This window comes from Malaclemys terrapin, chromosome 16 (genome assembly GCF_027887155.1).
Source record: "Malaclemys terrapin pileata isolate rMalTer1 chromosome 16, rMalTer1.hap1, whole genome shotgun sequence".
In the NCBI taxonomy this organism is placed as follows: Eukaryota; Metazoa; Chordata; order Testudines; family Emydidae; genus Malaclemys; species Malaclemys terrapin.
In genome coordinates this window covers 28,149,408-28,167,343 of record NC_071520.1, presented here as the reverse complement: position 1 = coordinate 28,167,343, position 17,936 = coordinate 28,149,408, and the positions used below count along the sequence as shown (strand labels likewise).

Genomic DNA, 17,936 nt, shown 5'->3' with positions numbered 1-17,936 from the left:
GCTCATAAAAGAAATCTCAGGACAAATTCTATCACAACCTTTGCCAAGACAATCCTAGCATCAGCTGTGATACCTATGACTTTACTGGTACAGACACTAAAGTAGTTTCCCATTGTATAATAAAACTATTTCTCATCTTAAAAAAAGTCAACAGTATGAATAAGAGAGCCCAAGTTAGCAGGCTCTGCTATCGTGCTATCAGGAGCCCCTAATATCAACAAAAGAGAGGATTATTTTGCAAGAGCCTTTGACAGTGGTGAAATAATTTCTTCCCAAGCAGGTATATCCCAATGGAATCATTTTCCTTGCAGTTTTTAATACCGTTACTGTTACTAATACTGTGCTATTGCTAACAGCGCTGGCATATTTCTCGTTTGATCGTGCTATTATGAAGGAGTTCATACTTCAGACCAAGAGATCACTTCCATCAGAAAGAAGAACTCAAAGCCAGAACCATAGTTAAGCATGTCATGCATCTCTAGACCTGGGACAGCTAATCTGTGCAGCCCAGTTAACAAGCAGAAACCAATCATAGTACCTCTGAAATCGATTAACCCTAAAATAATAACTGATTATTGAAAAAAGCAACTATGAACAACAGGGACATATGTATTTTGAACTATTAAGCTAAGTTGCAATTAAATGCATTTTTGTGGCAATATTTTACCTTCCTCCATATCATAATACTTACCTGCACACAATTCTCCAAGCCCACTTAATGAAACCAGACCAACCATATACCCAGGAAAGAGTACTGACAGTAGTGCCAATGCACCACCTGCTCGTTTTTAAAATTTTTATTTTCCAACACTTGCTACATTGTAAAGTAGCCAAATCAAAAACTCTCTCCCTGAGGTTATTCCATTCCTGCTAAAGAAAGGGTCATTTGGCAAAGTGACATTTCCCTAAGGTTCGTTATCGTTCCTGCTTTTCACTGGGAAACTCTGTGTGGTATAATCTGGTTAGTTTTATGTATTAGAAAGCCTAGAGTCTGAACCTTTTTACTGTTCCTGGTCACAAATGCCCCACTTCATGGTAGTGTGATAAGCAGCTATTACAGTTACTTCTATGGTTGCATCTACCTGCAGAAGGAAAAAGCACTTTCCTTAAAAGATGTCAACACCCAGATTCTTTGAAAACTTTACCTTGTTGTAAGTGTAGGGTGTTGGTGAGGTAGGGATAATACCAGATTTCTCTTTCTGATGTCGTCTTTGTGCCTCCAGTACCTGTTGCAGGGAGACAAAAACAAGAATCCACATTAGAAATTACAGTACAAATCTAAATCACATGCCTATAGTTAAAGCTGCCTGACCCTTTCCATTGTATGACCCTATTTTCAGCTGCTTAAAACTTTGCCAAACAAACAGTTCAGGCTGAAATTTTCCTTGTCAGGTATCTGCCTGAGGCTGATTTTTTGGGGGGGAAAGTTTCAGCTAAAATGATTTGACCACTTCTGAGAATGAGGTTAGCAAAAAAATGAAGTTAGAGAATGAAGGTTAGATGTTTAACTAATGTACAAAAAAAAATCCTTCCAACTCTTTTGTTGGGAAGCTCTAGTACCTCCAGCAGCGGGTGTTGCCCTGGAGCCAGGGACGTGCCTTTTTTTGCTTTCCCCGTGAAAATTTGCCCAATTTGGATCAAGTTATAAGCCTCCAAAAAATCTGCTCCTTAGAGACTGGGCAGAGTTGAACAGCTAAATTTTCCAGAGAGTCCATCTTCACTAAGCATGCTCCAGCCCCTCATACGTCTACATGCTGAGGGGAATACGCATGCACCATCCCATCGAATGAGTGAACATGCTCCCTCATGGGGCTGCAGGGGCTCACCAGGACTTTCCCTACAATTCCTGCTCCTGGCTTTCAGAGGCTGCTGTGATGCCAGGCCCCACAACAGAGCAGGGAGACTGCCTCTGCTGTGCTCTCAACGCTCACCCTACTGGTACCCAGGCAGCAAGGAGGAGGAGGAATTAATCTGACTTGGCTGCAGAGGATTGAGGAAAGGAGGGGGGAGGGATCATATAATTAAAGACAGCATATGTGCACCCAGGGGCCATATGAAGGATGCATGGAGAACTTGATTTCTGGCATTTCCTAACTTCTGAGCACTTGACTTTGCAACTTACTGTTCTTGTAATGTAGCTTTTTAAAATGTAATTTAATATAAGCTTGCACCGGGGCAAGGAGTACAACAGGCATCCCTAGATCATCTGTGTTAACACAACCAGAGCTCAGTTTGAGACCCTAAGTCTCAACACAGATGCAACAATAGGTTTCTGCCCAATTTACAGATGACCCTCCCTTCGAGGGAGATCAGAATTCAAGATTTATCTCCATTTTACTAATACGTACGAATACCATTTTACTTGGAAAACTACAACCCAGAAAGGCTAACTGATGTAACCAAGGGCAGGCAGCAATGCAGAGTCCACGCTAGAAACAGCCTCTAGACCCTCGTCTCACAGTCCCCTGCTGTCACCAGTAGATTGCAGTGGTGTAAAGCAACAGGCACTTCGTTTTGAAAGGCTAGCCACACTAACCATTTATTCATGACTCCCACACAAGAGTCCCTTAGTAGTCTCTAGAAAGGGGTATTAGACTGGCATGTGTACAAAGGCGTGGCCAATAAATACTGCATGCGTTATTTCTCTATAACTGAAAGGACAATCATTCATTACCTGAGGTGCTACATAGTATGGAGTGAACTGGGGTGTCATCAAGTCACCTTGGTCTATCTTGGCAAATCCAAAGTCGCACAACTTAACTGGAGCGTCCTGAAACAAGCAGCAGGAGGGATTTTATTATGGAATCTTGTTGTATTTGAATTTCTTTTACTTTACAATATAGCGTTCTTCCTTCCCTCTTGCAGTCGACTCTCATCGCATTCCTGCCGTAGCTTACTCCTCTTTTTCAGCTATTTCCTTCCCACTGCCACAAGGCTGCTATCCTGGTGTCATGAATTGATTTACTTGAGCAATGAATACCCTTTGTGCTCCAGGCTGCTCTTAGAAACTCAAAGTATATCCCACCCCCTTGTCTGCAAGGTCCTACTCACAAACTGTGGTGGTTCCATTGTATATGCAGAGTGGTGGGGAGTAGGGAGGGATGTGATGGGCCATAAACAGTGGTTCCACACTATATGGATCCTCTAGTCCAGGGGTGGCCAAACTTACTGGCCCTCTGAGCCACATACAATAATCTTCATAACCTTGAGAGCCGGGTGCGCCTGTCGGGGCTCGGGGCTTCAGCCCTGTGGGGCTCACCGGTCGGGGCTCGGGGCTTCTGCCCTGCAGCAGGATGGTGGGACTTGAGGCTTCTGCCCCGTCGAAGGTGTCTGCCAAGGCTCAGGGCCCCAGCAGGCATGCCCCATGGGCCAGACGCCCTGACCTCCCCTCCCCGCCAATCTGTGAGGGGGAGAAGGGGGATTGCGGGTGGGGGCCTCCAGGAGCTGCACTTTAACTGTAAAAGAGTCGCGTGTGGCTCCTGAGCTACAATTTGGCCACCCCTGCTCTAGTCAAAACACCCGTACGGTGTATATTTGCAAGTGTGTGTTGGGGGTGGGAGGGGTGGAGATGCAGTGACTACGGTAATAAAAACAGAGTAGGAAGGATTCTGTCCCATCCAAACCCTTGAAAAGATCCCTTATGTAAGGTCCATTTATCGCGTTTTCGTGCCTAGGCACAGGATTTGGCCCGAGGTAAGATCTCATAGGTGCGGACGTGTTCTGGTCTGAGGAAATCACAATCTGATTTCATTGGGGCACTGAGAAGGAGCACATGACTGACTCCTTTGGATTCCTATCACCAAAAGATTGGGCTGATCTCACTGCACAATGACCTCTCTTTGTAAAGCACGTTGAGAACTACGGATGAAAACCACTATATAGGAACTAGTATTATTAGTATTTTCCACTTTTCTGAGCTTCATCTTTGATCATGTTATAAAATTCACCAAGAAAGAAAGAAAACTAAGTCCCCATCTTACCAAAGAGTTATCCTTGAAGAGGAGATTCTCAGGCTTGAGGTCTCTGTGTGCAATGTTTAACGTGTGACAGTGCTGCAAAGCCAAAGCTATCTGAAAAAGGGCACAATAAATCAACTACAGTTATAGAACTTCTCCCTTTGCCTGGACAGTATTTTTGCACTTTAAAGAGACACTGTAGCATAGTTTAGGCCCCAAATGTTTTCAGAGAGAAGTTAAATATTTAATGAAAGCCAATTTTAGATTCAGACATTCCTGTGCAGCGCTGGAAACCCAAACAGTGCACTGCACTAATGCATGGAAATCAGGAAGTGAAACTGCCTAGAAGTAGACCCACTGACCAGTCTATTCAATTTACATTTCATTAAGCTTAGACAAAAGGAAAACAAACAGCATAAATTGTGATTTTCTTTTCATTACGTAATATGCCAGAGCAGTACAATATTACTAACCCAGGTCTGTAATGCATTTTCAATACTGAGGTTTTATCATGACAGTGTCCCTTTCTTTGCTGTACTTGGTCAGCAGTGTCACAAACATGCTTGCAGGTACTCATAGATTATTCATAGATTATAGGACTGGAAGGGACCTCGAGAGGTCATCGAGTCAAGCGATTACATTCTGCTTAACTTTCAACAGTGAAGTTCTTATTTCAGGACTTCAGCTATGAAGGTTGATTTCAGCCAAAATTTTCTCTCTTTCATTACTTAAGAGCTAACATTCAGGCAACTTTATTCTTTAACACATTAATGGACTGTCTACATTTCACCTGTTCCGTGTGACACAGAAAACTACTAGCAGTCCTTCCAAGGTACGAGGATGATAGTTTTACACTGCTGCAATTGTTTAGAAACTTGTTACCTAGTCCTAAGACTCCACAGATTGTACATGTGAAGGTGTAATTCATTTAAACAATGAAAGGAAATAAAATGTTTACATAACATCATTGACACAAAACAAAATTAAGGCCCAGTCAAGCAGTCGTTATTGGGGAGAATACATTGATTTCAGTGGGACTTCTGCCCAAGCAGGGTCTCAGGATAGGGTGATGAATGCTTTAAGAAATAGTGCAATGAGAGCTTTAATGCTAACTTAACCCAGAAGCAAATACAGAAGTGTAAATATGAGTTCTCAGGTAAGCTGTGTGTCAAGGCTTCATTAACTGGGCACACAGGGGTAAAATGCTCTAAATGCAGATATTATTCAGGAAACACCAGACATACGAATAACATTTTAAAATAGTTTCTAAAACCCCAGTCTTACAAACACTAATGCACTCATAAGTAACTTTATGCATGTGTGTGGTCTCATTGAAATCAATGGACTTCACACATGCATGGTTGTAGGACTGGGACCTAAATGAACTGAATTATGTCCATGTGCTTAAAAAAAAAAAGGGGGGAAAAAAAGAGTTAAATAAACAAAGATACTTTTGACGAGTTCTTCCTGGAGACTCTCTTGTTCAGAAAGTGTGCTGTCTTTTAAAACCAAACTTCATAAACCACTAGTAAATTTACTGCGGAGAACAATCCTGCACTTCTCATCTAATTTCTATGCTGGTCCATTGCACAGAACGGAAAACCAGAAAGGTAATTGCAATGAACACTTCATGAGAAACAACTTACAAAACGTAAGACAGTGGTTTTCAACCTGTGGTCCGTGGATCCCTGGGGGTCTGCAGACTATGTTTAAGGTTTCCAAAGGGCTCCAACATCTCCATTTGAAATGTTTTAGGGATCCGCAAATTGAAAAAAGGCTGAAAGCCACTGACATAAGGTATTTTATAGAAAATTAAATTGGAAAGAACAGAATTTGCTCCATCCCCTCCAAATCTCCCCTCTGCCCCCCCCTCAAAAAACAACAGCCAGCATAGTCTCCCTAATACACTGAAAGCACAATCATGACATCAAGATATCGCTATGCAACCATCTCAACAGCTTAAAGAGCCAAACACACTGTGGAAACCGTAAAAAGAATTCTATTTAGAAACAAGGATGTTGTATCCCTGTCTGCTTTTTCTTTTTAAATCCACTATGGTCATTTTCAGGGGACCAGGATATTTGTAGCTTAGAGTTTTCATTGAATCTTGCTCCGTTTATCTCCCATCTCAATTCATGCATCTTCATTTTGGGATGTCATAATCCTCTCTGCAAGGACTAAGTGAGGGGGACTGTGTTCCCTATATCCACACGCAGAGGAAGGGCTCAAACACTTTTGCAGCAATATTCTCCTTCTGTGGCTCCTGGTAGAGGTCTTTCCTGTCCCACAGTGGTTCTCTGGAGAAACCACAGCCTAAGGCTATATTATTTTTTCTGCAGCCCTCTCATGAATCTGGGCTTTTCTGGGTGGCCCCCACAGCTCACCCAGAAGGGTGGGAGGAAGAAAGAACAATTCCCCCCTCACCCCCAAGGAATGATGTGGGGAATCTCCCAAGGGGATCCTTGCAGAAATGCCATCCCACTGAGCCCCTGCTTCAAGCTTGACCACATCTGGCCCCTCTGATGGGAGATGAGCAGATGAACGGATAAGCAACAAAGCATTTGATGGATGCAAAAGTCCTTAGTAATACAAGCTGGAGAGATGCCAAGATACCACAGTGCTGAGTGCGTTATCGTTGGCTAGAGAGAGAAAAGAAACACAGAAGACGTGCTATATGTACTGGTAGACTTATCTTGGAATTCAATGGATTTTTAGGTCTTCCATGAGACATTAGCAGATCCTTAATACTTAGAGAGAACACTGGTATTTTCTAGACTTCGAGAAAAATGAATGCTTAGGTTATATATTCACGGTATGGTATATCTGCTGTCTCCCATGGGCCAAGAGAAACACTACTAATTAGTAATTATATCTGATATTTAGCAGTGGTTCCCAAACAGTAGTCCTGCAACCATTTGTTCCCCATGAAGACCCTTCCTGGTGGTCTCCTTTGTAACACTTTGAGAACTGCAAAGCCAGGGACAGGGCAGGGAGACTATCCAGGAGGGGGTTTCTCTCTTGTGAAGTGCTCAGGAGAATGAAGAAGTTGGAGAACCACTACTAAGAAGGACTTCAAAGGTATAAAGATCTCAACCCAGGAAGACTAGCAAAAAAAGTACAATTCTTCAGTTCTATCAAAACTTTGGTATTGTCAGATTATAACAAAGCAGGCAATGATCATTGGATCAGAACTGAGGGTTATTTTAGCTTCCTTTTTCCTTCCCCGCCCCCATGAAATTGTAACTATTTTAACCATTATTGTTCATGGTTTTGCTTATACATGGGAGTTAACTTGCCTGCTTTGTTACTTGGCTTGCTTGCTTCTCAGTAAAGTGCCGGTGCTGGCTGATTCTGTGAAATAGCTCTCCCCCTTCCATCATCTCCATAACAATTAGAAGCCGAGCCCTGTTTAAAAGCATTTCATTTCATTACATTAAAAAAATTGTCAAAATATAACAAAATTGCTAATCTAGTAATGCACATTTCACAGCTGCTGATGCAGGCCAAAGGAGAGACAGTGTAATCGTCTCATACTGTTGTTCTGTCTACATTAGTTTAATAATTTTGGCTTTTACAGTGTCAAATACTGTATCTTCTGGCCTCCTGCATAATCTGACTCACTGAATAGTGCATTGTACTATCACATGGGAGACTACAGTTTGCTTTCCAACTGAAGCGAATGCATTTAGGGATTATTTATGTACTGCTGTAGGTGTTCACAGCAATTTACAAATGTGAAGCTGACAGCCATCTTTAAAGCTTTAGAGGCAGGATACCATATTGTGCCTCCCAGTTTTAATTAGAGTTTTACTGTCAACCCCCCTGAGAACAAAAAGACAGAGGATGTCAGTCCTTTATGTTATATTAAAACAAAACTCTACCCACTCTTAAATTCTTTACACTTAACACTCAATTAGAAGCTAATATCAGTATTTTTCCCTATGTCATATCAATAGTTGACAGTAGCCCAGGTTCATGTTTTTTCTGCATCTATTTTAGGCTTGGCAACATTTTGACTGTTTGCAAGGCCAGAAATGTTATTTTTCAAATGCAATTCAATATACAGATATTATTATTATTATTATTATTAACACTGGCATTTCTGAACCTGCTGCTGGCCAGAAGTCACCAATCTCTTGCAAGGGATCTCATTTGTGAGCCTGCATGTAAAGGGAAAGTATCAGTGTCAGAGAGATAAAACTACAACTCCTACCCTGTTTTAATACAGGCTTGAAAATGGAAAACTCCTCAAAGAATGCTGACTCTGAAGCTCTTATGTGCCAAACTAGTATTAAAGCAGGACAGAAGCCTGTTTACTCTCAGACAATGTATGTGTCCCAAATTATGGTATTTTTCAACAAGATGATGGCTGGAAATATGCAGCAAAGAAATCAAACTTTAATCAAAAAATGAAATTCAATGTATACAGTATCTGTCTATAAAGCCAGGGCACTGTGATGAGAAAAATGGGTGTAGCTTACTGTGAAGTGTAATATCTTGCCTGGAAGCCCTAGTTGGGGGCTCCTTTCAGGTTCATTATTAATTATTTATGATTAAAAAAAGTCTCCACTATACCTGGGCCTAAATATGGAAAGCAAGCTGTGGGAATCAATCACCCTATGTAATCTTACCTTGGACTGGATTCATGAGGGAACTGCACACTGTTAGCATAAACTTCAATTATTTGAACAATATTTGGATGTGTTGCACACATCATGTGCAGACGTACCTTAAAGAGAAGGTAAGAAACGTTACTGTATACAATGGCATCAAACAGCTCCATTCCTCCCCATATCCCCAAGATTACAGGAGCCCATAAGTCAAAATGACTTAACTGCTTCAATGTAAATTACACACAGGCTAAAAATTACATAGCCCACTCACTTATTTCAAAACAATGCCTGAAAGAATTTGTATAATCAATCAAAGAGACATTACACTCAAATAAATAAAACAAAAAGACAATATTATCAGTTCATTTACCTGTCAAGAATTGTTACAGTTTATGGCATCAACTCTAATAAACCACTCAAAGTTCAATCTTTATAAGATTTTTTTTTAAATGATCTTATTGTAACAATAAGGATATGGCTTACAGTGACAAAAATCTGGAAGTTCACCAATAAAAGCTGAAACTCTATTCCCTGCCTTTTATGACCAGATGAAATAGTACTCATGATACGTAGAGTCACCTTCTATTCAGATATTCTGCCATACTGGAAGCTGACAAGTTTCAACCACTTTTAAACCTCTTAGTTTGGAGGATCAAGCCAGGTCCTTGATGTTATTTTCATGTAGTTTTTCCAGGCAATTTAATGAGAATTTGCTTTGTAGCAGGAAATGGAATTTGCATAAATCTTAAGCACAATTTCTTTCTCTCTGTTTTTCCTTTTTAGAGTGGGGAGCGCTAACATTTTAAACTATTGCTTGTAATTTTATGTAGTTTGATACACTTTTTAATGTGAGGAGAAGGGAGAAGGAAACCGATGCTAGATGTGTAAAGAATGTGTGATTTTTTTTTTGTTTTAATTTAAGAATAAATGACATTTTAATGTACACTGATGAAATGTTGCCTGAAACATCACATCGATTTTCATTCAACAACAAAAATTCAAAAGACCATATCCAGTATGCAAAAATCATATAAACCTGCAATAGCCGTCTTAAAGATCATACATTCCACATGGCTATTCCCATGTTCTTGTCACTCACACTAATGTAATCACAAATTAAGCTAGTCTGCTTATCTAAGATCGCCTACATCAAATCAACCCTAAATCATTTAGAGTGCAACTTGAAGCATGTCTGACAGTTCTTACTTTAGTAATGCTGGGAGTGAGATGTATGGAAGCTAAATTACCTCTAAACTATTCATATTATGTTACATAATGGAGGGCGAGGAGGGCCCTGTAAACTCATGCACCTTTCTGAATGGAACCTTCTGTGCATAAACAGCAGGTATCCATTGTGAATACAGCATGTCTAGCAAGAGCACAGAGCACTGCCTAGCAAGCAGTATTGCAAAAAGCAAACCCTTCTTAACATATCTTAATGGAATCTGCCAATGGCTGACCAACTTTCTATCTTAGCTAATTCTTTTTAATACAAGTGGAATAATTTGCAAAACGGGAGAGATCTTGTACATTTCAATAATTATACGGGTTTTTAAAAAATGGACTATACCTCATTTCTAGCTTTTGGACGATCAAGAAGAATTTTCAGTGCAAACCGTTCTTGAGTAGATTTTTTCACGCAGACTCTAGTATTATAGCAATAAAATCATTCAGTCAGCAGGATTGTGAAAAAGATATTTTAATTAACTGATTTATAATTACTGGTATTAGCTCATGAAATGGGAGCTAAGATTAACATAGGCTATTTGTAATATACAGGGTACTTGTTGAGAAACTAGACTAGAAATTCTCAAAGGAATGACAAGTCATCACCATATTCTACAACAATCACAAGACATACTTGAAATATGGACATTTTACACAGAATTTATTCTCCCAGCAATACACAGCACATCTTGATTCAAGAGAAGGCAAGGACTGAAATTGGTAAATAGCTTTGCAGATTAGAAACAATATATTGTACCTGTTAATAATTGAGTGAGTAGCTTTTGATTAAAAACTCAGTGACAAATTAAACAGCTGGAATGTAGAGTCTAATCAGCAATAATACATACAATGTTTCCAATGCAAAGCCCATTGTTCTGACAGGGCCCCTGACCATGTTGAAAACAAGCACTTGTGCAATGTATATTTAATATTAATGATTGGACTGCTTCAGAGGGAAGTGTCTTAGGCCTATTTGGCAGCCATCAAATATAAACAAATAAAGAACATTTCAAACTAGATGGGACAGAGTAATAGAAAATGTAAGAAATCATCCTTCCTGGACAGGGAAATAGATGAGATGGTCCAATTGGTCTTCTCCCTCTCATTCTCCCAGTGATGGAGGCAGTGAAGTTTGTTTTCCAGGATTGTAATGAAGTATATTCTCCATACTGGCACTAAATGGGTTAACTGGAGCTAGAACAGCTCAATTAAGAAACCTGGTTGCACCTGCAGGCGGGGCTAGGTCCAACAAGATGAAGCCCAGCTGGGTGGTGAGTATAAAGGGAGGAAGCCCAGGGAGGAAAGGTGATTTTTCAGTCCATCTCTGGTGGTTAGAGAGTGAAGAATGGTCTAGTGAGAGGCAGGGGAACACTAGGGGAAAGGGCCTGGAGAAAAGCCAAGGTTGAGAGAATTCCAGGAAGCAGCAAGAGTCAAAGGGAACAAACCTTAGCTGCTCACCATGGAGTCTCTAAATTGGCACTAAAAGGAGAGGGAGGCCCTGGGTTCCCCTACCCACCTCTGGGTATGGGAACATCCTGACACAATGCAGGGAGGACTGTTGCATTTGGAGCTAGACCTTCAGGTTAAAGAATCTGTAGAGGAGGGAGTCAGGCTAGGGGCAAAGGGTTATGTCTGAGTTTAGTTTATTGGACTTGGGAGTGGGGACTAAATGTAACCTTGCCAGGCAGCTGAGCCATGAGAAGAAGCAAGCCCCCGCAGGATAAGAACGACTGTCAGCGGGGGGCAGTAGATGAGACCCAGCCCTGAGGGGACACTCCAGCGGTGAGTCAAAAGGACAGAAGCACAAATGTCTGTTCTGGGGTTTCAGGTGGACAGAGACTCTTCATGGTGCTTCATAGGCAGGGCCCAGTTCTTGCATGTCAGTGATAAGACTGTTAATGACCCAGTTAGTTCTGGTAACAGATACTGGACTAGTTACAGTAGCTGAATTGGCGTCACATAAGCTGAAAAAAGAGCTGGTAAAATTAGCTAAAAGGCATCTAGTGCTGAATAACCAACTGACAATACTATAGATGGGCATGGTGCCTTCTGCATTGTATGGACAGCGTTTTAGAAAGAGAAATAGATGTTGGAACAGGGTTTTCTAAGAGCATCTTGCCCAAGCACATAACTATTCCTAGTTTGTTTTACAAATAGAATGGTGGGCGATGGGGTAAAATGAGAGAGATGAGATGAAGAATTTTTACTTTTATTTCAAACATTCCTAATAGTGGCAGAGTACCCAAGTCACATACACACTCCACGTACACGGTACCTTACATCAGAGTCAAGAACTTGTTACTACACACAAACTTCCTATTTCCTTATAACTAAACGAGAGGAACTTTTCAAGAGTTACACATCTTTCTACTATTAACACAGTTAAAATATATACTCCCTCCTTTGCTACTAACATGACAATTTGATGGCCTACACAAATCAGCTGGTATACTGTCTTACCTAACTGGACCACTGATTCCAGCTCCCAGCTTCTGAGTCCAGTTAATGCTGTACTCCTCTAAAATGGAGGTTTCCTATGCAAAAAGGAAAAAACAATTACTGCAACCTTTCTGAAAAGCACATATCTGCAGACCAGATTTGAGAGAGACAAATCAATGGAAAAATGTGCTTTTATTTCACTTTCCCAAGGAAAGTTACACACCCAGACAAATACTAGCATAACAACATGGTGCGACAGTGTAACATTTTCTGTGCTGCTGTGGCAGTTTGCTAAAGCTGGTCATGCTAGCATTCTGAATGGGGTAACCAACTGATAGAAGAAGGGGCCTGGGAAATAATAGTATGCAAGACTATCTTGCTTCTGAGTTCTGCCTTACCCCTTCTCCCTCCCAAAAAATAAACTGGGGATGAATATTTTTTAATTTGAATTTACCTTTTGGTTCTGTCCACATTAGCATCTTGCTAAAGAACTGAGGTTTCCAGTCTTTGGATCCTTCCATTACAAATTAAGCACAGCAGAGGCCAGTGCTAAAAACTGGTTTGATCTTGTTTGTTAAGGAACCACACTCATAATAACCATTTTTTCCTCCAATCTGCACAAACAAGCCCAAACTGTACTATATGCCTCAGGAACTATCCTATTTAAACATATTTCTTCAACATTACATCATTTGTTGTATATGTGGGGGGCCTTAACATAGACAGTGTTGTGGCTAAAACTTCTATCACTGCTGTTAAAGACAGTCATCTAACAATACCACCGGAGAAGCGTATAGATTTATACATGCTAGCTGTTAATATAGTTCCAGGGAAATATATATTCTATATTGTTCCTGATGCTGTTCCTCCCAGGAAGTAATTTATATAAGTTTGTTTTCTGGCTTGCTATAAGGAACACAGCAAGTAGGGATCGACAATGCAGGAGAAACATTAAACAGGAGAAAAATGTTAAGAGGATGCAGCGAACAGAATAAACTGTTTGCCAAGTGACTATTTTGACTAGTCTTTCCTATATATTTTCTGTCAGACTAAGTAGTACAATAGTGACCAAAGCCAGGGTCTGAGTACTCTTTCTGCTCCTCATCCTTCCCTCACCCTGCAAGATCTGTACTGGTCATTTTCTGGAATGTGTGACAACTAATTGCGTATTTAAGCACCTGTGTGCTCAGAGCTGTAAACAGAGAAAGTCATCCTCTAGATAAAGAAGTGGATCATCAAAGTAAAATATAGATGTTCAGATATATTACTGACAGGCTGAAGAGGCAAAACTCAAATGGCCAGTCTTTTTAAATTAAATTAATTTAAAAGACCCCCAGTATACACTGCAGTTGGTGGGTTAATGTTGAACAGCCTCCGAGAACATGTGGTATTTTAAGCAGGATTTGAAAGGAACTGAATCACATGTAAGGATAAGGGAACACTTCCCAGGGTAAAGGGGAGACATGAATTTAAAATTATATTGTAAGCTGTCTAGGACAGGGAGCTTGCCTCTCTAGATGACCTGCAGAGTGCTTAGTAAAGTTGGGTGCTAATAATAAACGAGTGGCATGAACAAAGGTACAAAGGCAAAATTTCAAGCATCTTTCACTCCCAGTTATACCCCCTTTAGAGGCAATAAGAGAAAATTAGAGCAGGTGCCTACTACTTGGCTTACTGTTTTCAAGTAATAACACTGACAAAGTGTAGTTCTCTTATCAATTTATCAGTTGCAATGATCTTAGAATATCATATAAAGGGACAGATTTATCCCAGTGTTTTATTCTTTGATCAGTTATTTGTATAATGAGAGTGCAGGCTGGTAGAACAAATTGCCTTTTCATTCTAAAAAGATATTGAAGTATAGACAGGATCTCTTTGAACAATGGCTCACACATCACTCTACACCACCTCAGCATGTTCCCTGCCCAAACAGAATGGCAAACAATATTCATGGCATCTATAACACCATCCAAGGAATAACTTGGAATTTCCTTGATGCAAGGAGGAATTAAAAACCCTCCCTCAGAGAAGCCCAGCAAGACAACTGTTTCTTCCTGCCTTATATAGGACAAAGAGACCACGAGAGGAGAAAGGTACAGGCTAAAGCCATGAGCTCAGACAAGACTAAATGCCATTTTAAAACTTCTGAAATGAACCTATAGATTCTCTAACAAAACTGAAGAAAGTTGTTGTTTTTTGGGGGGGGAGAGATGGAGGAAATTGCTTCTGAAGGGCTGAGACAGCACCTATGGATGCAGGTAGCAAAGACAGCAGTATACTATAGTTAGCTCTCCAGCTGGAAAGGCCTGGCAACTTGGAGTAGCAGTGTAGTGAAGCAGTGAACTTGTAAATTGACTGGCAGGTCAGCTGGAACTAATTTGCAGATGATCAGAATGAAAGTGCTTCAGCTGCTACTAGTGAAGGGATTTTAAATGTGCTAAATTGTACCTTAAAATTGCTTCAAACACTCATGCCTGTTATGCAAAGAGGGTGCATGGAACATTCTGCTGAAGTTAAAAGTTCTCACCTATATTGGTGGGGTTTTTATGCCTTTTATTGTTTTGGGCTTAAGGATGAACTAAGCCTGCTTCCTGGGGTTCACACTCATTGCCATATATTTCCTGCAACCTCCCTCCATCAGTTACAGTTCCAATGTGGTAAGGAGTTCAACTTCCATTCAATAAGCAGAGGGCACTTAAAAACAATGGTGTGGGCACTCATGCCACACATCTCCTATCCAGGCTCCAACAGCCCGGCAAGTGAGTGGCAGGGTCTCAGCTAACCAACTAAGCTCTTCTCGGGCAGAAGGTGAGGGCATGTATCAACTATTTGGGGGAAAGTCTTGCAAATTTGTTTTCCCAACACTTTCCACCTAGACCCAGTGAAAAATTGTAGAGAAGGATTTTAAAAAGAACCATTCATATTTAACATCAAAATCAATTAAACATTTTATTTGGAGTAATTAATGCCTGATCTTCAAACACAAGTGGATTTGTATTGCTCAAATGTACTTTCCAATGTCTGCTAGTTCATGCTGGCACAGTGATCTACACTCTCCCAACTTTTGTTGGGGAACTTGAACCAATGGGCATGAAAACAAACTTTAATAATCATGTTTGATCAATGATAAATAGAAAGGTCAACCTCATGCTTTAATGAAGGATTCAATTATATTTTGAATTGATATAATGCCTTTTATCCCAAAGGATCATACAGTATCCATTGCTAACTAGCTATCCTGAGAATAGCAGCCAGATAGATGGCTGGCAGATACCACAATACACATCAGGGGGTTGTGGATTTTAAACCAAGGACATCGAGGCCAACACTTACTCTTACAAACTGCGCCACAGGATTGTAGTGTCTACTAAGTGTACTGAGAACTGTACTCAGACTATTACCTCAGGAATGATGTATCCTGTTGGTATTTGACTGTGTTGTTTCAGAGACGGATGGGTATTCCCAACCTGATGCTCAGACCAAAGTGCCATGCTAGCATTGTTAAAAAGCAAGATCCATCATCACATTTTCAAATAAATCTAGACTCCAAACTTATAAGATTATACAGAAACTTAAATAGCTCATATTTTCTTATATGTGCCCTATAAGAAACCCCTCAGGTCTTGAAAGGATGGTGGGAGGTTGAGGAGAGGAGACTCAAAATGCTTTTTCTCCTCTGTTCCACTTGTATTTAATTTTGGTGCCTTTCTGGAATTTGTCGGTTTTATCTTTGTGGCTTCATTAGCAAAAGTAGTACTTATCTAGGATTATGAAGTGCTAATGATATGAGTCAGGAAGGGATTCTAACACATTTATGAAGGCCTTACAGCTGGCAGTAGTGAACTTTTGGTGCAAGACCAAAAAGTTGCAGAAATCCTCTAGTACATTTTTATTGTTGTTTTGTCTCACTGACTTTCACTATTTTCCTCAGGAAATCAACTCATGCAGGTGACAACTTCCTATTGAACCTTAAGTTCTTACAATAATTCTTGTTGTGCAAACCTAAGTCTGTTTTGTGCCCTCCCCTCTCTCCCAAAAACCAGACATCACACATGCCAAGTTTGTTTTCATAAAGAGCAGCATTTTCTTTTAAAGCGGACAAATTTCCTGCATATCAATTTGAGGAGTGAAACTACAAAACTGTCTGGGTAGATTTGGTCCACTACAAGGCAAAAGATTTCAGGGTGGTGCTCCTGCAATCAGTGGGATATGGATGCAAGTTTTTATACTCAACGTAGTATCAGAGTTCCTACATATTTATTACCCTAACAGCACTCAAACCAATGATCGGCCAATAACCATAGCACAGAGCTATTCTGCCAGCTGGTTAAATTTCCATTGCCAAATTTAACAGCACTGTAATTAAAGTAACTAATATTTAAATATTTTAGCTCTTTATTCACAGCATCAAAGGACACAGATGGATGAAGTTTGTTTTCAGAGAGACAGCATGTGCGAAAGAATATGTTGGTGGAAGAAATAAGAACAAGGAATAAGATTTGTAAGAGGGAGCTCAGATTTATCATCCCCAAGACATGTAAGACATCTAAGTGAAACAAGATGAGCCAGGTTCTCTCCCCCACTCCCCAAAGAACAACGATGTGTGGCCCCTGCAGAGATTGCACCCAGCACTATGGGTGACATTCCCCCCCCCACAACCCCCAAGAAATTTTGGGGGTGGAGTCCAAGCCCCCAAAGCGAAAGGAGTGAGCGGTTTTAGGGGGATGAAGACCCCGAACGGAAAGGCAGGGGGAAGGGGAAGATGGATTTGCTGGGGGGTGGGGGAGTCCCCGAACTCCGGCGCCTCCTTCCTACCTTAATCATTTTATCCATTTCGTGATCCTCCGACATCCTCCCCCACGGGGCCCCGAGCTGAGCGGGGAGGGGAGGCGGGGGATCCCGCCTGCCGGTCCCCAGGGAGAGAGGAAAGGAGGCCGTGGGAGCAGGGCAGGAACCCGGGCCCGCTGCGTGGTGGGGGAGCTTGGAGGACACGGGAAAGGGGTGAGCCGGTGACGGGGGAGCCAGAGGGACGCCGGCCAGCTGGAGGAGGGGAGGGGGAGCCGGGCCGCGCCCGCACTAGGCAACGGGCAGCCCCCGAGGAGCCTTTGTGCCGCTGCGCCGCCTCATCCCCGCGCGGCCGGGTCGGGGGCTGGGGAGGGGGCGCTGGGAGGCGTCTCTGAGCGGGCACAGGAGGCCCCGGAGGCTGGCGCTTAACCCGGTAATCGCCGCAGCCGACACTCCGCTACGGCCAGCGCTGCCTGGGAGCCAGACATTGCCGGGGTCCTGGTGCGGGACAGCCCCGCCAGGCTGCGCAACGCACGGAGTCACCCGGTGCGGTACCCGCGTTAACGCAGCTCGGGGGCCCGCACCCGCCGCTAACTGCCCACGCCACTAGGAGGATTTTAGAAGCCACCTCCGCGGCGATTATATAATCAACAGGCGCCCGCATTCCCCCTCTAAGAAGACGCCGCCGCTACCAAGGACCCCTTAGAGGGCCTTCGACCTTTGAGGCGCTCACTGATGACGTAAGAGATATGGGGCAGATGAGGCCAAACAAGCGGGGGAAGGGGCGGAGCGAGAAACCAGATCCGCCCCCCCTCCGTAGCTCCGCCCTAGAGCCAGCTAGGACCCGCCCACTGCGCGAAAATGTCCCGAAAGAGCCTGCACCAGCGAGATGGGTCATGGCGGGACAGTCCCGCCC

At 42.1% G+C, this 17,936-nt stretch overlaps 1 protein-coding gene across 2 annotated transcripts in view; it reads right to left on the bottom strand.

The window, feature by feature from the left end:
• The window catches only part of MAPKAPK5 (MAPK activated protein kinase 5), a 31,791-nt gene extending 14,101 nt beyond the window's left edge, over nucleotides 1-17,690 (bottom strand). The window contains exons 1-8 of one of the 2 annotated variants that reach the window (XM_054006606.1): nucleotides 17,051-17,690; nucleotides 12,257-12,330; nucleotides 10,140-10,215; nucleotides 8,588-8,685; nucleotides 7,253-7,361; nucleotides 3,981-4,070; nucleotides 2,675-2,770; nucleotides 1,146-1,226 (exon numbers count right to left, since the gene is read on the bottom strand). In XM_054006606.1, the coding sequence (XP_053862581.1) occupies nucleotides 1,146-1,226; nucleotides 2,675-2,770; nucleotides 3,981-4,070; nucleotides 7,253-7,361; nucleotides 8,588-8,685; nucleotides 10,140-10,215; nucleotides 12,257-12,330; nucleotides 17,051-17,086 (660 nt within the window). In that variant the 5' untranslated portion in view covers nucleotides 17,087-17,690. The remainder of the gene's footprint in view (nucleotides 1-1,145; nucleotides 1,227-2,674; nucleotides 2,771-3,980; nucleotides 4,071-7,252; nucleotides 7,362-8,587; nucleotides 8,686-10,139; nucleotides 10,216-12,256; nucleotides 12,331-17,050) is intronic. The other variant, XM_054006607.1, reaches the window with a different exon arrangement.
• Nucleotides 17,691-17,936: the final 246 nt, after the last annotated feature.